We start from the raw sequence: 21,543 nt of genomic DNA on the forward strand, positions 1-21,543 counted from the left end.
TAGCCATATTATTTGCTATTATCTATTACTAGAGATAGCACATGAAAACAAAGGTTGCAAGCCATTTTACAGATTGGAAAGTAAAGAAAGATCATTTCAAAATAAAAGCATTTGATCTTGAAATGGTGGAAAAGGAAACGCCTTCTTTTGATTTTCTAGCTCACCAATGTTCTTCTCAGGACTAACACCTCACATATCACTAGTTTACTTGGCAAATTCTAGTTGAAAATAAAGTTGCTTGCATGTCACTGAAAGAACAAATGCAAACTTTTCTAGTACACAGGGCAGAATTCAAGAGTTTCTACATGATCACGTAACTAACCTGAACTAGAAGTGGGTTACCAAATCTCAAGGCACTTTCCAAGTTCTTCCTGAAAGCGTCATCCAAGAAACTAGTACGAGTTATCTTACGGTCTTTATATTCATTCATGATAAACTCTGTAGCTTGCCCAGAGGGATCGATGATCAATGGATACCTGAAGTTAGTAATAAAACACTTTCATTATTCAGGTTTTGACTGCAGACAATATCTAAGCATTTTATAAATTCATGCTACATTATTAGTCTCAACTCTAAAACCTTGTTTACTGAAGGAATAATTTGGGACAGGTTCAATGACTTCAGAGTTTTGAAAGGTAAGTCTGTTATTTGGGCAACGAAACAGCTACAGTTGAAGCCAACTTTTTTGTTATGCTTAGCTGTTAAAATAAGGCAAGCAAAGGTGAATGAGAGTTTTTACGTTTACACATAGTTGAGAAGCTTTTACAAACATTAGAGGTTCCCACAAGAGTGAAACAGTGCTGTGAAAGAGTTACGGTGATGCAATAGGTGCAAACTCTGCCTGATGTGAGAATATTGTTTAAGAATTCTACATCTTAGAATGAAATACCTATTAAACCGCTTGAGCATGATGGCATTCTCAGTGCACAGGTCATCTGCAGGTAGAGAACTCGCTTGCCAGCGAAGCCGCTCATCGGCGTTGGAGAGGTACTCTGTCCTTGCAATGTCTGTACGGAACTGCAGGAAGGAAACACAGTTAATATTTAACTAGAGATTCTCCAACTAGGTGGTGAAGACATTTTAAGTAAATACAGCTCTAAAAGGTGTTCTTTTCCAACAGCTCCATCCTTTACCTAGCAATGTTAAAGCTTCTTTAGCTGCTGCAGTAAATCTATTTATGGTTAACTTATCATGACTGCATCTTTACCTGGATATTTGCCTGCTGCAAATGGTGAGACCATGTAGTGAACAGATTCTGACGCATCTGCTGATCGAAGTAGCCAGCATAGGCAATAAAAGCTCCTGAAAGTAAACAGTCTCCTGCAATAGTGGACATCTGGTTTTTGAAAGTTTCACTTGTCTTCTCCCATCTTTCACGTTCAGCAGAGAGACTCTTCAGAAGAGCTGTGCTACGGTTTACCTAGAAATAAGTGGTGAAGTAGACTCCTTAGATGATGAACTGTCTTATTATAAGTCTCTTGGAACACCTAAATATTGGCTCAAGGCCCAAGTTAAATTTAAAAGCCCAGAATGAGATTAAATTTGTGCAGAATCACTTCAGGGTTAATTAATTATGTTGATTTTAGCTGTTGCCTTGATTAACTTAAAAGTGCTAAGTACTAGCATAGTGGTGACATACTAATGACTAGATCAAGCAGATAGAGAAATTCACTCCCCTAGAAGTCCAGTTAAGACATTGCAATCCCACTACATCCATGCCTATTTCCAAAGGTTTTCTATGTATTTTAAGCCTTATCTGAACTGTCTTGTTAACCAAGTAGCAACATGTGTTGATATTTCTAATTCCAGCCAGGTTTCAATAGCTTAAGAAGCCTCATGACATCCAGAGATGAAACAGTTCAAACACACTGCACAGGTGAAGCAACTGAAGTCCACTTAAAAGTTTGAAGAACAATTAAATTTCAGGCTGTCAGAGATTAAAAAAAAAAAAATTACTGATATATAAATGTCTTACTTTTGCTTCTACAGCAGCCAAGTCTGCCTTAATGGCTTGAGCCTCCGAAATCAGTACTGCATATTCTTCTTTGTAACGGGCAATACTGGCCTCGAGATCACGAATCATCTGCTCCACTTCATTTGCTTTCTGTTGGTTGTCTTTGGCATCATCCTCCAGCTTCTGCAGTTCATTGCGTAGAGGTTCCACTCTTTTCAACATATCAGCATAGTTCAGCTGCAAACAATAAATAAACAAACCCTTTAAACTTTCTAAAATGACATGTGCTAACAAGAACCACAGAATTCAGGTATATACGATCAATAGCGTCTTTTCAAGTTTATGTACTTCTGACCCCTGTAAGAATTAACTACTTAAAATAAACTTAGTATTACGCATCAATCCCTAGGACTCTAGTTTAAACCCAGTACAGACATGTAAGTAATTGATTTTTGCAAGATCCTTCTCCTGCTCTGTAGATTCACACGAAGTCATCCAAAAGGTTCAGATCACATTAAGAAGTGCACAGTACTGTTTTACATACTCAACTGGGTGTCCATGCCAGTACTGTCCTAATCTGCCTTTCTTAGCAATGAAATGAGTATAGCTAAGCCACAGAACAAGTTGGTTAGAGCATGGTGTTAATAACACCAAGGTTGTGGGTTCAATCCCCACACTGGCCATTCACATAAGAGTTGGACTCAATGATCCTCGAGGGCCCCTTCCGACTCAGAATATTCACTGTCTGGGAGGTGTATCACACAATGTCTGTGTGATCTTGTAGGAAAATTAGGACAGGGCCTATTGGCAAGATTCAAGTGAAATACAGTCTCTCCACATCATGCCATTCCAAGCAGGCACAGTTTTAACGAGCCAAGTGCTTTGCTGTATGGAACACCAACAGGCAAGTAAAACCATTCTTTGATATCTCAGTATGGGGGCATCTTTGCCAAAACCTATTCCTTTAGGAAACGAGTCAAATATTTAGAAGTCTGCCTAAAAGATCTTGGCAGAGCTGCCTGTGAGCAGCCCCCACTCTGAGGCAAGACAAATGCAGTCTCTGTTAAGAGGATTGCATTGCATTTTCTAGTGGGGAGCTGCATTGTCCTGTAGAATGATACAGAAAGCATCCACTACTGTTCAATGTAAACCTAAAGTTTTTCAGTGCAGAAGCTGTATCACAACTGGTCAGTCCTCTGGCACAGCACTATAGATCCTATCAGCATTCATCTGAACCATCTACCCATTTCTTTGATGCAAAAGAGCTTGCAATACTTGGTTGAATAAAGGCAAATTGAGCACCTTTAGACATTGCTATATGCCTTCAGGCTCACTCTTTTCACTTTGCCTTTGCTTCCTCAAACTGACTTTACCTGTGCAATTGCCCATTTCACCATAGGTCCACAAGCCAGTGATGCTCTGTTTACAATTTCATAATTATAACTTGGATTTGACAGGTAGTTTTTCTTCATCCTCTCCCGGATGGCATCACTGCAAGGGAAAAGTTTTTACAGATAGCATGAATACACTGTATGTCAGCACAGGGGCATTCAGTATCCCTTTATCTGGCCTGCCTTCCACAGCTGACAATCAATATTTCCTGGGAGTTTTGCTATCTGGTAGCTGGAATGTTTCAATTAGTTCAACATGTTGTTTCAGAAATTACATCTTATGGGTGATACAAGGCATTTAGCAATACTTTTAAGATTAGTCAGTCAAGGATTGCTTAACTCCACTCAGAAAAATTTGGAGTTGGAAGGGAATTCTGATGTCTAGTTTGACATTCTGCTCATGTTCAGAGCCGGCTAGGAAACGGATCTCCTTAGTTGGATGAAACCCTCAGCAATCTCATCTGTTATTGCTGCAAAACCACTTTCAACTGACAGTGTGGTTTTGGACACCAACACACTGCTTTGCAACCATGCCTTGAAATTACTCGACAGCAGCTCTTTTGTCCCAGTTTGCCTGTTACACTTTGGCTTCAGCAGTCTGTCTCCTGTACTGCCTGCATGTTCACTACATGCAGGAATATGCTGGTGCCAAAAGAATTCAAGTGCTACCAAAGCAATTACACAGAGGAAAGTCCAGTTAAGACCCTCTGCTCTTTGTAAAAAATTTCTTCAAACAACTAACTCACACTTGCACTTTACCTGATTTCCTCAGCAGAGAAGTTAACAATGGTTGGAATGAAGTTCTCTCTCATGATGATGGAACGTATTTGTTTCCAGTCAGTGGTACTTTCCCCTAACAGTAGGCAGATGGACTCCAGTGCTAACTTAACTGCTGCAGGGGGATTAGCCATGGAACGGACCTCGACCAGGTGCTGCTTCTTGATTGACTTCACAGCTAATCAGTGCCAGAAACATGAAGAATGTTGATTGGGAAGAAAACAAACAGTTAAGGGTACCCTGGATTTGTAAAAATGCTTCAAGAGTCTCAAAAGAATATGAGGTTATTAGAGAAAAAGATATTACTGGATAACGTCCAAACTACTATCACAAGATATACTTCCATAAATGTCAGCTTGCCAAATGGTCACAGGCAACTTATTCTGCTGCCCAAAAACCATTCACTCAAACCAGTGATTTGTCTACCCAGTTTAATGAATACTGTCTGCGCAGCAGCAAGGTATCAGTGGTCTTTCTAGAACTGGTCTGCCAGAAACTAAGCCACAAGCCATAAAAGGAGCATCAAGTATCAGATCAGAACTATACACAGCACAAAAAAATCACAGTTCAAAGACTGTGAATTTAAAAGAAGGAATTTCTTTAACACTGTTCAGCCCCTTGCTAAGAGCCTACTTTTTTGTTAGGACCAACCCAGATTACAACAAAACACATTCCCATAGACCAGTCTTAGATCTAAGCCCATAGTGTGATCTCTCAAGGTGCTAACATACCATTCTGAGCTTCAATGACAGCAGGCTCCACCTTGTCAAGATCTTCTTTCACACTCATCTGCTTGTCTGCAATGACCTCCTGCTGCTTGTGCAGCTGTTCCTGAATCTCTTGGCTCATAACCTAGAAGGAAATTTCACAGACAAAATACTGCTTTTTAGAAGTTGAACTTCTTTCAGTACTTGCTCTGCAGGCTCTGTTTTGTAAATAAAATAGTTGCTATGCACAGAGATTTAACAAAACTTTTTACCTTCTTCTTCTCAGCTTCCTGTTGATCTTTCACCATCTTTTTCAACTTGTCATTGGCTGCTGCATTTTTCACTTCCAGTTCCTGACTCTTTATTCTTAGGTCACGCCGCAATTCTTCCACCTGAGATGGATTGTAAGATGGAAGAGAGCATTCATATCAAGCAGTGAGATCTATTTTATCACTCCAGCCTTATAGAGGGCAAAGCTTTAAAGATATGTACCTGATCAACTGTTTCCTTGATTTTTCTAAGACCAACATTCAAATGCATTTGCTGTTCCTCCAGTTCACTTCGCTTCTCATTGAACAAGTTGGCATAATGGTTGATGAAGTCTAAATAGTGGCGTGGTGTGATTGCCATGGTTCTGCCTCCTCGTTTTGCCAGTCGAGCATTAGCCTTCAGGGAACAAAAAGTTGCAGAGTATGCATTGGGCACTGGGTTTAAATCTATATGGATGCCAAAGATCATACTTTCTAGGAAACTGGTGCATGATGCTGTGACCTAAAGATAAGTTAGGCAGTATAATAATAACATACCTGATGAAGAGTCTGGTGAACAAACACACAACTGTTAACAATGGCCTCCCTGTGTGATGGTGGCTGTGGCAGCTTATCATACACAACTGGCATGTAATCGGGCACAATATAATTTGGTTTCTCAAGATCCATTTTGCTTGTGAACTCTTTGCCAACTTGGTACAGTGCCTCAGTTGACCAGTCTCCAAACCAGTTCAAGACACATCTGAAATACAAAGCATTTGTGAAGACTTTCCCAAAAGTACTGTTTCAGCAGTACTTGTGCAACATGTTGGAATATGCAGCAATTACCTGTTGAAGAGCGCAGGAGAGGTAGCTGCCCTGTCCTTCAGGCCCTCAGAAGACGGATTCATAGTGAACACAACATGGAGATTGCGAATAACTTGGCTGGTGAACCATTTGTAGAGTTCCTCGTGTGAATCTAACATTAAACCTTCTTTCTGTGCTCCTTCTTTACACTGAGTCATGAGGGTGGCATATTCATCTCCTTCAAAGAGACCAGGAACCTAATTCAAAAGATAGTTTTGCTGTAGCCTGTGGTTGTAGAAAGGTGCTTAAAATATTTACTTAAAATCTTCTTACCTCTCCATTGGCTAGGAGAGTGTTCATTCTTTCCAGGAATCCAGAATCCAATACATTTGACTCATCCATGATAAAAGCTATTTTTTCATTTTTACAGCCAGAGCGTCTCAATACTGTCCTAAGGTCTTCATCAAAATCTTCACCTGTATATTTTCTGTGGACCTGGTAAGATTTAGCATTAGTCATTAATATTTTGGTTTAGCTTTATTTGGGCTTTTTGTAGGTCAATATTTAAGGGTGAGTTTTGACTAACAGGTTTTTAAAAGTTAAACCAGCACACCAACCTTAATTTGGTAGACACTTAAACCGTTCATCCAGGCAACAAATCTTGAGAGGGTTGTTTTCCCTGCTCCACTGACTCCAATTAGCAGCAAGTGGCCCTGTGGCTGACGGAAAATTCTGAAAAAACAACATAACCAAGTGTGATTGGTGTTAGCAATTTACCAAAGATTTTTCTAGAACACCTAAACTTAGTACCAAAACTGACACACCTTTCCAAATAGGATCCTGCTACGTGGAGGCTTGAAGTTTATTTTCTATAGACAACATTGAGATCATGCTCCATTCTTACTGTGTACTCAGGCTACTCTGTTTTAAACTCTAAATACTACTTACATAAGCAGCAATGGAAATCTAAACTTACCGGTCAATTCTTAACACATGATCCAAGACTTCATTGAACAGAACAAGTGGTACATCAAGTTCTTCTTCATAAAAGACTTTAAGCCTAGCTTTCACATAGTCTCTTAATTCTTCTTGATCCACTGGAATATAATCCTAGAAGAACCAGTCAATACAGTACGGAAATTAAGGTTAAGAGAATTTGCTTAGGGATAAATTTATGAGTACAAAAAAGCAGAACTACTAGCAGCAATCCTCTACAAAAACTTAAGAATACTGTACTCCTTTAACTCACACAGGAACACGTCCACAGCCTCGAGTGCCATAGGTAGCTGCATGGGGTTTAAACACTGTATCTACTGAATCTACCATAGGCTGAACCTGTGCTGCCAGTTACCAAAGAGATTGGGAAGTACCACTACAGACTTACTCCCTTCTCTCACCTCCCCAGTTTATATTAAACAGCCTTTCCTAGTCACTTACTATTGGTCAGAGATGGGTAGCCAACTATGTGGACTTTTACCTCGACCCAGCAGGATTTGTACAGCTTGCCCAGCTGGAACACTTCAGATTGCAAGAAACAGTCCACCATAAAATGTGTAAAATCAGTATTGCTTAAGGGTCACTTTTTCATTCACAAGGTTACATAAGCAATAACTGTCAGCAACTACCTGGTAGTGTTACACTATTCTTGAGAAATATTATTTAATACTGCCTTCACATACTGTGGTAGCTCTTAGAATAGCATCCCTGGCATAACAGCTATTAAATTTGTGGTAGAGTTCACTTCAGATAATCATAGCAAAAATTTCTTGAAGATCAATTTAACAAAATTATGGTCAGCGATTTATGATTTAATTATAGTCATAAGAACTGCACCATTCACTTGCATCCAACTTTTTTAATTTGGGGTTTTAATTCTTAAAAATTTTCACTTGCCTTTGACAGCCAGTTGCTGTATAAGATAGGTCTGCTCATAGCCTTTTCTTTGTCAATGTTGGGGAAGTGTTTCAGGGCAACCATATCAATGTTCTCATCAGTCCAGCGCCTTTCCTCATCTTCAACAAGTCTAGACAAAGAAAAGTCAGTGAGTACAAATCCTCTACAATGGGAGGATATAGTCACATCACATGCCAGCACTATGAATAAAGTACATTTTTGCTTTGCAGATACTACTCCCAAGAGAGTCAAGCTAGAATGAAGGGTAATATTCTCATTTTCTAATGAGAGCTGGCAAGGAGTGGGGAAAATTAATTTTCAACTTTTTTTGGTTTTGCCTCCCCATCTCACGTTTATTTTACCTGTCTTGGAAGAGTCGTAAGGCTTCATGGGCCCAAATCCTGATCAGGCCTTCAACTGGTAAGGTTTCTAGCGGTCGTAATGCTTCAAATATACCTCTCACCCATCGAGTCATTTCACGAGGTGAGTAGATGTAGTGTGGCTGTGTGTCTTGAGTGAATCTCTCCTAAAAATTTAAACTTAATTAGTTACTTTATCTCAAAGTTGCACCGTATTCTTTACAGGCCTTGGCATTGCAAGATATTACTTTGCTAGTGTAATTCAGTAGTTTTTGTCAGAACTCAAGTAATTAGTTGAGCTCCTTTACACATATTGTCCATATGAAAGGCGAACACTGCATGTTAAAAGATTCAGCATAAAAGGAAGACTTCTAATTGGAGTTTGGGGTTGTATTCAACAAGTTACCTGAGACATTGTGTAGAATTCTACCATAGCAGCAGTGAGAGGTTCTGCATACGTGCGAAGTGATGGGATCAGCCTCAGCATTGCACGATTGAATGTTCCATAAATCTGAGTAAGTGAAGCTGGTCCAGGATAGTCCACATAAACCACAGGAACATGTCGTAGAAATCTGAAAAATTAGCATATTACAGTACAGAAAATGACAGTCTGTACTCTCCTTATTATCTTTTGCCAAAATTAAATGACTGCTTGATTCAAAATCATCAGCAGTAACTGCAGGTGGTTTGATTGCTCCTTAATGACTCCATTCTGAAGTATCCACAGTGTTCAGACAGGTGGTTCAATGGCCTAACAGTGAGTCCACTGTTTGGCTGTCATGGTAAGAACCAACTAGCAGCTAGTGCAAAAGCAAGGAACACAATTTCAGCATAGCTGTTGTTAAACAAGCGTATTAAGAAGAGATTACATAGTCAATGCTTCAGTTTTGACCCCTATTCTGTTGCTATATAGGGTTTACTAGATACATTACCTGTGTGAGAGGGGCTTTCTTCCAGGATCAGTAGGTGGATTACATGCACCAACAAACTGAATTCTCTCCAGTTTCACCCATGTCTGGTCAGATGTACGATAGAATCCTCCATGTTCCACCATCTGGAAAAAAACCCCAAAAATCAAATCAGTGGAACATTGTAGTTCCCTAAACGACACTGCTATGATACAGTTGATCACAAAGAAAAACAAACCTGTCTAATGAAGGATATGACTCTCTGTGTGCCGTATTTATCCATATCTGGCAAATTGATTTCATCACAGAACAGCACCAGCCACTTCCCTAACTGCACAGGAGCCAGCACCACTCCATTAGGGGTACGCCTGTACTCACAGTAGTGATCAAAAGTTTTCAAGAGCAGTTCTGGAGTGGTAGCACTAGAAAAGTTGAGTCCAACCACCTTAGAAAGAGAACAGTGAAAAAAAAATAGTTAAAATACACAAAGACCTGAAAGAGAACATATCAAAAGTCCTGAAAACAGGCATGTTTGGCTTTCCACAATGGAAATACATATACCATCAATATTACAGATCATTGTCTGTATATTGCTTATTCCCACTGCAGGTTTTCCATTTATTAGGCAGTATTGCTTCCTGTCCAGTCCTGTACTTTAAACATCACAGCCTCATGTAACTGTTACTCCACCTTGACACACTGGAGGATGAGAGCTATTCCTAAACACTACCATAGGTTTTTAAGTACTGAATGTAGGAATCCTCCTGTATTACTGAAGAGGCAAAGGAAGAAAGCAGTTCTTAGGTTAAGAGAAATTGATACTCTCAACATAATTTTTATTCTTTGCTATTGCATACACATAACTGACTGAGGTGAAGCTACCATTGAAATCTGGTTAGTGAACAACTTCCATGCTGAACTGAGACTGCTTTAATCTTTAAGAATTCAGAGACTCGTTACTACCCTACACATACACATGTGTACACAGACACACACAGTCCCTTGTGTACCTCCATGTCAGGCAGAGCTCTCAGAGCACTGAAGAGGGTCATGGTCTTTCCAGAACCTGGTGGGCCACAGAGCACCAGAGGTTTGTGTTCTGCCAGCCAAGTATACAGCAACGCTTCATGGCGAACTGTATCTAGGGTTGGTACTACAACATCAGGAGCTGCAACCTTGTGTGTTTCAACTTCAATCTGAGGAACCTTGGACTGCCATGGCACCCATTCACCTGTAATGGACACCTAGGAGCACAAAAATGTGATTAGACAATTTACAGTAGGAATCTAGCTCAACCTTAGTCAAAACACTTTTTTCTAAATGACAGGATGGTCTGTGGCATCCAATTTTATGTGTTTATTTAAACAAGCAGCTTGTTTGCTGAACTGTGAAACTGTAAAGTTTAAGACAGTCTAGTGGATTATTTTCCAGTTTCATCTCCAAAATCTAAAGGAAGCTTATAAGAACACGAAAGAGCAACACTTCTACCACAAGAAAGGCTTACCTCATAGTCAATTATGGGTATGTTGGGTGCAGTTGGCAGTGGCACAGTGGTGATTCTCCTAATGTATTCTCCCAGCTCTGCTCTCATTTTCAAACGGCTGTCCCCAGAAAGAGACCAGAGTATCGCATAGACCAGGTACCTCTATAAGAAGCAGCAAAAGCAACTATTGGTTTTAGAGTAATGGAACAAAACTTCATGAATAACTCAAATCTAGCCAAACACAGCAGCCACTGAACATCAGATTGTATTTACCTGGATGTAGCGCTCCAGCTGATCTATCTGCATTGGGAAGTCGGGGTGGTTGGCATTGTACTGGGCGACGTTGCGGCACGCTTGGTGCAACATGGAGAACAGAGACCCCAGGCAGCGCAGGCGGGTGAGATCCATGATGTGCTCCAGCTTGAAAGCGTGTTCCAGTGCTTTGGTTACCAGGCCGTTAGATGTGAAATACGGCTGCATTATTGTTGCAGCATCTCTCTGAATCTGTTGGGGGAGACAAACACTGCTCAAGGAATTTGCTTCTCATTTGATTACCAGGCAGCAGGAAATGATCCTGTTTAAGGTTTGAAGTGCTTCATATTTTAATGTTCTTAAAAAAAAAAAAAGTGAAGAGGAAGTCAGCTTTTCTATGATAGGCTGTCCTAAATTCTAAGTACTACCTGTAATACAAGTGTTTTTACTACTGTATCCCATAATGTAATCTAAAGTTATACCTGCAACATTGGGGATGCTGCTTCTTCTCCTTCATCTTCTTTGCCCTTTCGCCTTCGCTGGGCTTCCTCCTCACCTTCATCTAGAGGAATGCTTCTTAGCCTGGCCAGGAAGTTGTTGAATATCATGTCTGTACTGAGAACATCCTCACTGAACCACACCATACCGCACCTTGACACGGTAGCCAAAGTGGCATATTTCAGATCCTGTACCTCAAACATGATACGCACCTGAAAAACAGAAATTTAAAACAAGAGTTTGAAGTAAAATCAACCAACCAACAGCAGAACAAACCAAAAACCCTCTCCTTCAAAAAACGGAGACATTTCAAAATAAGCTGAATTGCATTTAGACTCTGAATAATCAACAGCAGCATTCTATTATGCTATGCTAAGTTCATCATTATTGAGTACTACCACAGACTTATATAACACACAAAGTTTGTCTTATGGGGTCAGAGTAAGCATAAAGTGAAATGCTTGTTTCCAAAAAAACTCCTAACTCCAGCAAAACACAACCCAAGCTCAGTATTACTCTGTTTGTGATGAGAAAGAGGGACAGCACTAGTACATAAGAAACTAAAGCAACAAGCTTGTGGCCAGCACATAAACATGGTGTAAAGAAAGTTACATTACATTTGGTGGGAGGCTGAGACGTTCGCCATTTGGCAGAGTCAGAAGTTTGTTGTCATCCAAAACAGAGTTCAAGTTCTCAACCCACTCAGGGTCTACATCACCATCAAAGATGATCCACTGACGTTTTTGTAGTTCACCTCTCACATTGTCTATGATCCTGTGTTAAAGGAAATATTTAGTGCAGTAGAGAACTACGACTCAGTAAGGTCAAATTACGCTTGGTACAAATGTACTGGCCAGTTTGCAGTTATGCTATTACAGACTCACTTTCTCAGGACATGTGTAAACAAGCCATCTGTCCATTCTCTGGTGTTTGGATCCAAAGTACCATAGAGGTGATCTTTGCTGATTGCTTTTGGATCTATAATGTGAGCAACACCTTCCACACCCTCCAGTCGTTCAAGGGCCTTCAGAAGTACTCTCCAAGCCATGCTCTTTCCACTTCCAGAGGGACCAACCATCATCAACCCATGATTTATCTGTGTAATCTGATACAGTTGAAGAACCTGTGACAGAAAAAATGAGGTAGCAATGAAGTCTTAACTTCAGTAGCCAATATAAGCCCTCTGTGGATTGTTCGCTTAAGAGAAGTAAACGTTTTCCACCTTTCATAATCAAAAAAAAAAACCTTAGTCTTATACATAAATTTCAATTCCATATTTGAGTTTTAGATTTTACCTTTTCAACCCACATGCCACCAACTTCTTCTCCATCACCATAGGTAAGGTACATTTCCTGACACACTTTCTTAAGCTCCTCTCGCAAGGCTGTCATCTCTCCACGATGATACTGTACTCCAGGGAATACATCAGAAAGGAGACTGAACAGTAATGGAATGTCTTCTGCAACCAGTTTTGGTACCATAGTTTCACATACACTTTGGATCAGGATCTGCAGAGAGCGAGTCACATTTCATTTAATATTTTTTATTATTTTTTATTTACCAGATGTGTCTGACAAGGAATAGTTCACTAAATACTTTACTGATAAAGCACCAGACCAGGGCGGTCTTAGCAAAACCAACCATTTGATGGGGTTCCAACTTTGGAACTACACAATGATTTCCTATTGATTTTCAGTTTATACAACTCTCGTTTCTCATGTCTCTTTACTATGCTATTGTTATTAACTGCTGAGGAATTGAGCACCAATAAGTGTTAGGGATGCACCACCTCATATGAACGAGTTTTTCATTCTGATTCAGAGACTCCTAAGATATGTTTAACTTAGTGCTTCTAAGCTATCAAATCACCACCTTTAGTAACTAACACTGTAGGGTTACTTTTGTTTAGTGTGCATCCTCTATCACAGAAGTAAAGATTTTGCACACACATTACCTCTTGCTCCGGTAAGTTCTCAGCAATTTCTCCCTCATCCACAACTTCACCACGCTCTTCCTTCTCCCGCTTTATCTTCTGAATCCTCTCCCTCTTCACGTTACCTGCACTAACCAGCACACTCTTCAGTGCTCTCAAGCCAAAGTCATAGTGACTTTGGGAGGACAGCTGTTCATCACAAAGCCTAAGAAGTAAGAGAGACAAAATACAATTTGATTGCCAATAGGAATCAATACAACACTCAGTAAATGTCATTGTTTACTTGAAATGATTGCTGCACAATGTGCTTAGTGAGTTGCAAAGAATATTATAGCTTTGAACAAATAAGTTCTACTGTTATTGACTGGAGCCAAACTTGTTACTCACTTGAAGAATGGTACTATCTTATTGGCAAGCACTTCAGCTGTACGGAAGCCTTGGGAGTACAACATGACCTGGGCAATCAACTGACGGTCTGGTTTTGTCATGGCCAAGCTACGGAACAACTTCTTCAAATTGTCAGGCAGATTAGATCTGCCTGCATAGCCAGGATTCATGGTGATGAAGATAGCCATGTCAGGGCTCACTTTGACTTGTTTGTTCAGCAGCTCACAGGTAATTGGTGTTGCAGCTGAAAAGAGAGTACATTTAGTTACACCTGATTCAGTGATCAATCATCTCGAGAACAGAAGTCACACCTTATTCTATTTTAGTTTCCTACAATAACAGACAGCAGGTTCTCTAGTACTGCAACTCAAATAATATAAATTTCTACCAGATGAAAGTTACTTCAAGTATTTAAGTTTGGACAGCAAATGGTTTCAACATTTTTTGCATTAGTTGTAAAAAATGTAACTGAGCAACAAAATAGCATGAAGGATGTTAGAGACTGTTAGGAATAAAGAATTACATACTCTTGTCATAGTTGGGGTTGGAGTGCTCTCGCAAGGCTTCCTGGATGCACTGAACTTGCTGTGAGACTGCGGAGAGCATTCGCTCCTCCAGTCTGTTGAACTCATCAAAGCAGCCCCATGCACCCACTTGGCAAAGTCCCACAAAGATACGTCCCATTGCCTGCACAGAGAGGGGAAAATCCACTCAATTGCATGATCCTGCCTGTGTGTGCACAGGCAAAGGGGAGCAGAGAAGAGCACTTTACAAAATGGAGGAAGGATATTTCTGCCCTTATACAAAGGCAGGAAGGAGCTGCATTTATATGTAGGTTACTATGCCTGTAGCATTGTAAGAGTTATTAAAGGGTTTCAATTGACTTTCAGGTGTTCACTGCTTCATGGAACCATAAAATATGATCACTCTCCTATCATATCCTACATACTGTACTGCAGTGTGTTCAAAAACAGGCAAAATAATTCCACTGCATAATGTTTTCTTTGCTGATACCATTATTATTGGGTGCAGTTCCAGTTCCTTATCACAAGGACACTAGAATTACAAAACATTTATTGAAAGGCCAGAGTATGATAGTCCCACATGAAGAACAACCTTTAAGGTAGGATTCTGTAAAAAGCAATGTGAGAGAGTATGATGGAAGTCTAGAAGTTACTGTTTTAGGATGAATAGGAATCAATTATTCACTGTCTTTTCCACTACAAGAACTAAGGAATCATTAAAAACAGACAAAAAGAAGGTGCTCTTTCATAAAATGCATGGTGATGCAGTGGAACAATTTGGTAGAGAATGTTATGGAAGTGTGCAAGTGGAATTAAGGGGATAAATGGTACGTGGAGAAATTCTGTTCATACTCCAGTGAACCTAACACGTTTCAGCTGGGACCTCCTGATCCTCATAACTGTCAGAGGGAGGAAGAGGACTGGGGGCAAGGAAGGAGTATCACCCACTACCTGTGATGCCAAATGCTGGCTAAATGGAACCCTGGTCTGGTAAAAATACACCTTTACACAAAAAACCCACACATGGCAAGCTGGCACAGTTCATAAACTACAGCGATTCCTTGTCTACCGTTTATACTGGTTTTTATATATACACCTAACCAAAGTTTTTATTTTGAGAGATTTGCAGTTCACAAAGGCATTTTGTCTCAATTTGAAGATGTCATTAACATTCAAATATCTGGATAAATTTTGTTTTGAAGAATTCTTCACATGCTGAGGCAAGCACCACAGCTATGTTGCAAAGGATAATTTAGCAATAGTACAGCTACTTCAGCAGTTTGACACACTCATCTGTTCCCCACTAAACCAGTACTATCAATACAAACTAAACAACTGAAGGTACTTTCCTAAAGCCAGTCTTAAGTCCCTGCCCTGTACTTCCCTCTTCCTTTCCTTCCATGTGCTGTTAAAGAACTACCTGTTCAAAAAAACCAGAACCTCTCCCCTAGCAGTAGTCTGTCCCACTTTTGTTTTAGGCATTTTTTGTTTCAGAGGTTTTCTATGACCCACAGATACCAGCTCAGTTAAGCCTTATAGGCAATCATCTTGAAAATAAACCCTGCTGGCTGCTTCAGAGTTCTGAAGAGATTCCTACTGCATGTTAGCAATGACTACACGTTTTTATCCAACAGCTTACCTGGAAGTCAAATGTTTCGTCGCAGTTGAAAACCAACACGAAGCGGCCCAGTTGATGTCCAAGAGCCTTCACAGATTCTGTTTTACCAGTACCAGCAGGACCTATTTTTGAAATGGGATAGACATGTTTTAGTGTGTATCATCTGAGGTACCACTGCCAGCTTGAGTAATCTGCCCGGTGAGGGTTCTGATGATGCTTGTCAAGAGGGTTCAAACAAAACCTTATAACTGCTTCCACTTTCCCCAAGACTGTTTTATTATTCAATATCTTAGTCATAAGTGTTCTGCATGTTTACATTAATGCTATATTGTGGCAGTGCATATTGTTCCCCCAGTTCACTCTCTCCACCTCATCTCGGGCCACATTATGGACTCAGGAATGCTTGTTAGGCCTCGGCCTTGATTAATGGCACCTGGGCAGATAGCTCCCCTTGAGCTTAACAGAAAAACCTCGTCTGCTCCCAGAACTTCTGTTGTCTAATGAGCTCCTGTTTTCCAACAAAGAGCTTTGAGACTTTATTTTTCTACCTGAACAACAGACCAAGTGGAATAAAATTTTCGTTATTGGACTTTTCAAACAAAATTCCAGTAACTACCAACTGAGATCGTGGCCCTTACCCCTTTGCATCCCTTACTGTTATCCCTACTTATCCTTCTGTGTCTCTGGTCTGTGCATAATTGTTTTAAATTCAATTTTTCTTTATGATTTCTATCTATACAGTAAGTAATAGAGTGAACCTTGCCATCGAATTTGTTGTGCTTTCAAAAATTTATATTAAACTCGCCTTTGCTGAAACCCTACTGATGATTCTTTAAGTGACCTAAACCACTCATTCACATACATATTAGAGAAGATAATCAAGTATTAGAGAAGATAAGAATTTATATACTTGTCTCACTAACTTACCAAATGGTGATCCTCCAAGTCTTGCCTCCAGGGCTTGTGTCATTGTCAGGTAGCAGCGGTCAGTAAGAGGAGTCTGTACCAGCTTATCCTGAACACCAAGGTACTCAAAGCCATAGTTGAATTTGGCATTTGCCATCTGAATTGAGAGCTGTTGCAACACATCTGTCTGCTTTGGGTCAAAGTAGAACCGCATTTGGCTGAGCCACTCAAAGGATTTGGAGTTGTCAATCTTGCTTTTGATCAGTGATCTTGTAACATCTCTCTGGTGCACCAACTCGGTGATCTGGAGAATGAAGTAACTCCTTAGACCACAGTAACACAAGCCATTGCTAACAAAGCCAGGAATCCTACAGCTTCTCAGATTAGCACAATTAATTGCCATCACTTAGAAATCATGACATAAAACCAGTCTCTGCTTTAAAACCTGTTGCCACAAAGACAAAACTAACAATGCTGCCTGCTGTTGTTAAGGACTTTCAGCAAAGCATTCTGGTCCAGTGAGTCTGTTAATCCATTACACCACTGAACTCGGTATTTCACTTGCCAGAAACTACGAAGACAGGTACTCCTAAAACAGATCAGGTATTTCCCTCTAAAAATCTACAGAAATAACCCAGAATGATTTTAACCTCCCCCTCCCCTCCAGTCCTTATCTACAAAAAAAAAAATGAATATTTTCATTACAATAATAAGCAGCTTAGTGACATATTTCACATTTAAATGAAGAAATCAGTAGCTCGCATATCTGGAAGAGCTGGTTTAAGAATCAATTCAGTGAGCCAGTCTATAAAACACAACTGTGAAAAACCACCACCACCTACAGGATCAGGCATTGATGTAATTGCTTCAAAAGCAAGAGACTTTTCCTATAAGTAGTCTTAGACTGATCAATATTTTCATTAAACTTTTAAAAATCCTCACCTGCAAACCCAGAAGAGGAAAGGAGGTTTTTACTTACCAAGTGCTCCAGTTTCCTTCTGCGAAGAGGCGGCTGCTCCATCAGCACAGAGTCTGCCAGGACATTGAGTGTGACCTCAACATTGGCCAGCACAGACTGGAGAGGACTGTTGTCTCCACCTCCACCATTGAGGGCTGACTCCACGTTCTCAGACCATGCAATCTGGGCTGACAGGACAACAAGCTGAGCCTGTGGAACAAAAATCCGCATCAGATTGTTTTCTTCACTGAAGTAACCAAGCTGCAGTATATTTAGGCGTTCCACGTTAATACCTGGTATTTGTCAATCCAAGAGATGTAGACTGCTGGATCAATTGAAGTTGCTTTTCCAAAGATTTCCACTTCAGTTACAGATTCTGCAAGCAATTTAGCAAGGGTCACTCTCATTTCTTTTTCAACAAGAGTAAGCCACTCATTGATCTTGGGATGTTCCGTGATGGAGACGGGTGTTTTGAACAGCACCTGCAAGAATTAAAGATTTAAGTAAGCCCACATTCACTTATTTTCAGAAGTTTATTTAAAAAGAAACACTGCAGCTATACCTCCTCTCCTTCACGTGAGGATATCCCAAGAACCACAGAGTTATCTTCATTCAGAATAATGCTAGCGACTCCTGCAAACATTTTCTTGAAGTGCTTCTGCAGCTTAGCAACATTTTTGCTGTTTCCAATGATTTCAAGCAAGTCTTCATCACCAACAAAATAAAACCTAATAATCACAGAAAATGAGATCTATATCAGAACTCCCAACTGTTGCTTTTAATTTATGATTTATGCTTCATAGATGGCCACTATACAGGAGTAATTGGCAACCATTTCCCTAACACTGCAAGAGTGCACGAACCATAAATTTGCTAAGTTATAACTTGGTGTTACCATTAAGTCTCAGTTCATGTGGTCTGTACCATACACAGGTGTGTACATACTGTGGATGCTCCATACTGTGGATCATTTTCTTTACCCTGAAATACCCACAGTAGAGCCTGGAATTGAATTAAGTCTATTAGGCAGAGACTCAGTACCTCCCTCAGCCTTACTCTCTCACGTTAAGCGACAAACCAGTTGAGGACTAGTCAGGCAAAATCTGTCCTTCAATCAAATGGCAGAAGAATCTTTAAGTTTACAGAAATCAGCTGCAATGGTTCCTTAAGCAGCATGTGAATTCTGCAACCAGCTACAGATGAGCAAGTAAGGGAAGTTTCAGTCCCACTTCCTTAGAAGTGGTTATAACTGAATTCTGTATATAGACAACACAGATTTAAATGGTTGTAACACCACAGATATGCAATACACAAAAATTGGCAGCTTTACAGAGCAGTACAGCAATTCCTGCACAGAAACATCATATTACTTTACTTCAAGAGACAACCAGAGTCAACTTCTTACCGAGGGAAAGAGGACCTCTCCCTTTCCAGGTATTCTCCCAGTGCCTTCTGTATCTTGCCAAGCAAGTCTGCCAGTCTTTCTAATGATCTCTGCACACCTTGAATGTTAAGAACATCCATCACAAGTGGAGATTTGGACACCTTTTTCATGAGTGCCAAAAATTCAGTGCTGATGCTGCAAGTAAAATAACACAGTATGTTGGTGCAAACTCAACAAACACAGGCCTGCGGGACACCAAAGTTACTTGTCTCTAAATGACCACTGTCTCTAACTGTTGCAGTTGCTCTAGGTAACACCAGGCTAAATTCCCAAAATAGCTCTTTATCTATGTCAAGTCCACAACAACAAAATCTAACTTCTTTGCAATGTCCAATCTACTAATTCCACTGCAGAAGATCTACTTTTCTTTATTTCCTGAAGAGATGCATAAATCCGATTCTTTGATCAGACTGGAAGTGTGTGGAATGAATAAGTATGATCAGAGCAAGGTAAAGTAGAGGAAGAAAATAATGTTTCAAGGGTGAGATAAAGGCTGCAGCAACAGAAATAAGCCTTCTTGCAGCCACAATGCCAGAAAAATCCTTGAAGTAGCTAGCAGGAACTAGCAAGAAAAATCACCTGAATCCCAATCATCTAAAACCCCCATCTTCTAGAAACTGTACATCAGCCTGCTTACCATAAACATTTTTCTGTCATAGTTGCACCTCTTTGCTTGATGAACTTACATCTACAGCAGGGCTATATATAATCCAGCTGGACCAGGTAAGAATACAGTCAGTATTTTAACTTAGAGAGCGTTACACCAAGTCATGAAGTTTCGGGCCTGGCCATATGGTGCCCCAAAGGAGGCAAGAAAAGAACAAAGCAATTGGAAAGTTACCTCTGGAACCGCTGGGTCTCCACAGGCAGCAAGTGCTTGATGTCTGCACTGCCAGTAAAGATACCCTCCAGGTACACCCATCGCCTTTGGACATCTATCCAGACATCAAAGAGTGCCATGATACGGTTCAGCTTATCTTCCCAGCTAAGGGCATCTTCCTCAAACACCTGAATTTGAAATACTGCATTAATATTCATTTTAATATTATCATGCTTTTGATTGCTAATAATTATTAATGGAAACAGTTGTTTGAGAGTTACAAAGTATGTAAATGCAATTAACTGTCAACTTACATGGTGAATATAGTCCCTGCTGACAAATATATGAACTAAACAATAGGGGAAGGCAGAATTAAAGGAAGATTCTTTAGCTTTTTTCTTCATTTTACCTTGTAGTATGGTGACAGCTTCATAGCAGACACGCTGTTAATGTGCTCCTTTACTTTGTTGAAAAGGTCATCCCACCCACGAATCAAACGACACTTGTTCTGGTAATTGACCAAGTCCAGTTCGTAAGTGTTCCACACTTCTCTTATCTGAAGAAAAAGATGTTTAAGGTATGATATCAATCATTTCTGTTTCAACATAGTTACAAAGTAGAAATGTGTTACAGTAATCAGATTTCACTTTTTTTACCCAAGGATTCTGGGTTTACGCTCAAGCTTTTAGAGTACTGAGATTATGATGCAGTTAGGTAAAACTTGAACAAGGTGGGGTCTTTGCAGTCACTATCAAAAACTGCTTTACCCGAATAATACAGGTTTCATTAGAGGAAGCTTACCCCAGCTCCATGGAGTCTTGGCACTTGTATTGACAGCTTAGAGTGACGAGTTTACTACACAACTGTCAACCACCCAACAGCAACCCTTTGGTTTGCTATTGCACGCACACATACAAGAGCTGATACTAGCCTGTTTCAAGAACTCTTCCAAAGCCATCTCTCCCTGAGCCACAAGCAGAACATCTTTGACAATTGCTTCATTTCTCTGTAAATCCACATCCCAGATCTGACCCAGGGTCAATTCAGAGACAACCCAGTTAACGTGAAGCCTTTTCATCAGCTGTTTCCAGTGACGGTCCTTAAGTGCCTCGGATTTCAGTTCGATAACTAACATGTTTATCTAAGGAGACAAGAAAGCGAATTACATCTTTGAGCTTGAGTACAGAACACATGCATTTTAGAAATGAGTACAAACTCACCTTCATGTAGCCCTTCAGAAGTCTCTGAACATATTCATAGGAGGCATACTGTCGCAAGCGGGCAGGGAAGTTCTTCAGTTGGTTCAGCAGACCATCTAAGTTTTGCCGAAGCTGTCAACAACATAAAAGCAATGAAATCTTCTCTACAAGTGTTGTGCACAAAACTGTACAAGTTGTCTATGTACTTTTTACAGATAACTATTGCTAATGAGATATTGTCAACAGTATGGCTCTTTTAAGTGTTAAACATATTTGCCTAAGATGTGGTTACTTACATTACGGGAATGTAATTTTTTTGGCCCAATTAAGATTTCTGACAGTCTTGTCACAGGCAGCTTATGGTTTAGTGATCCAACTGCTTTTTACCCCCTGAGCACTGAATTAAAACCAACGCTGTTCACCCAACCATATAATGAAGTTTCTCTAATGAGGTCCAACAGCCTATTTAAAAACAAC

The 21,543-nt window shown here is 40.1% G+C and overlaps 1 protein-coding gene across 1 annotated transcript in view; it reads right to left on the bottom strand.

Moving 5' to 3' along the window:
• Nucleotides 1-21,543, bottom strand: part of DYNC1H1 (dynein cytoplasmic 1 heavy chain 1) — a 45,069-nt gene that overhangs the window by 11,681 nt on the left and 11,845 nt on the right. Inside the window, exons 19-57 of the mRNA XM_027637564.1 lie at nucleotides 21,088-21,198; nucleotides 20,799-21,008; nucleotides 20,277-20,423; nucleotides 19,889-20,055; nucleotides 19,009-19,182; nucleotides 18,166-18,331; nucleotides 17,897-18,085; nucleotides 17,625-17,813; nucleotides 16,667-16,949; nucleotides 15,761-15,861; nucleotides 14,125-14,284; nucleotides 13,598-13,841; nucleotides 13,232-13,415; nucleotides 12,573-12,785; nucleotides 12,162-12,400; nucleotides 11,895-12,051; nucleotides 11,262-11,489; nucleotides 10,801-11,031; nucleotides 10,549-10,689; nucleotides 10,055-10,288; nucleotides 9,283-9,489; nucleotides 9,069-9,190; nucleotides 8,543-8,708; nucleotides 8,140-8,303; nucleotides 7,778-7,907; nucleotides 6,861-6,994; nucleotides 6,502-6,616; nucleotides 6,218-6,379; nucleotides 5,927-6,141; nucleotides 5,636-5,840; nucleotides 5,322-5,495; nucleotides 5,102-5,221; nucleotides 4,854-4,974; nucleotides 4,105-4,300; nucleotides 3,328-3,445; nucleotides 1,976-2,191; nucleotides 1,208-1,420; nucleotides 890-1,017; nucleotides 323-476 (exon numbers count right to left, since the gene is read on the bottom strand). Coding sequence (XP_027493365.1) covers nucleotides 323-476; nucleotides 890-1,017; nucleotides 1,208-1,420; nucleotides 1,976-2,191; nucleotides 3,328-3,445; nucleotides 4,105-4,300; nucleotides 4,854-4,974; nucleotides 5,102-5,221; nucleotides 5,322-5,495; nucleotides 5,636-5,840; nucleotides 5,927-6,141; nucleotides 6,218-6,379; nucleotides 6,502-6,616; nucleotides 6,861-6,994; nucleotides 7,778-7,907; nucleotides 8,140-8,303; nucleotides 8,543-8,708; nucleotides 9,069-9,190; nucleotides 9,283-9,489; nucleotides 10,055-10,288; nucleotides 10,549-10,689; nucleotides 10,801-11,031; nucleotides 11,262-11,489; nucleotides 11,895-12,051; nucleotides 12,162-12,400; nucleotides 12,573-12,785; nucleotides 13,232-13,415; nucleotides 13,598-13,841; nucleotides 14,125-14,284; nucleotides 15,761-15,861; nucleotides 16,667-16,949; nucleotides 17,625-17,813; nucleotides 17,897-18,085; nucleotides 18,166-18,331; nucleotides 19,009-19,182; nucleotides 19,889-20,055; nucleotides 20,277-20,423; nucleotides 20,799-21,008; nucleotides 21,088-21,198 — 6,828 coding nt within the window. The remainder of the gene's footprint in view (nucleotides 1-322; nucleotides 477-889; nucleotides 1,018-1,207; nucleotides 1,421-1,975; nucleotides 2,192-3,327; nucleotides 3,446-4,104; nucleotides 4,301-4,853; nucleotides 4,975-5,101; nucleotides 5,222-5,321; nucleotides 5,496-5,635; nucleotides 5,841-5,926; nucleotides 6,142-6,217; nucleotides 6,380-6,501; nucleotides 6,617-6,860; nucleotides 6,995-7,777; nucleotides 7,908-8,139; nucleotides 8,304-8,542; nucleotides 8,709-9,068; nucleotides 9,191-9,282; nucleotides 9,490-10,054; nucleotides 10,289-10,548; nucleotides 10,690-10,800; nucleotides 11,032-11,261; nucleotides 11,490-11,894; nucleotides 12,052-12,161; nucleotides 12,401-12,572; nucleotides 12,786-13,231; nucleotides 13,416-13,597; nucleotides 13,842-14,124; nucleotides 14,285-15,760; nucleotides 15,862-16,666; nucleotides 16,950-17,624; nucleotides 17,814-17,896; nucleotides 18,086-18,165; nucleotides 18,332-19,008; nucleotides 19,183-19,888; nucleotides 20,056-20,276; nucleotides 20,424-20,798; nucleotides 21,009-21,087; nucleotides 21,199-21,543) is intronic.

Source organism: Corapipo altera, unplaced genomic scaffold (assembly GCF_003945725.1).
Source record: "Corapipo altera isolate COAL_440 unplaced genomic scaffold, ASM394572v1 23, whole genome shotgun sequence".
Classification (NCBI taxonomy): Eukaryota; Metazoa; Chordata; class Aves; order Passeriformes; family Pipridae; genus Corapipo; species Corapipo altera.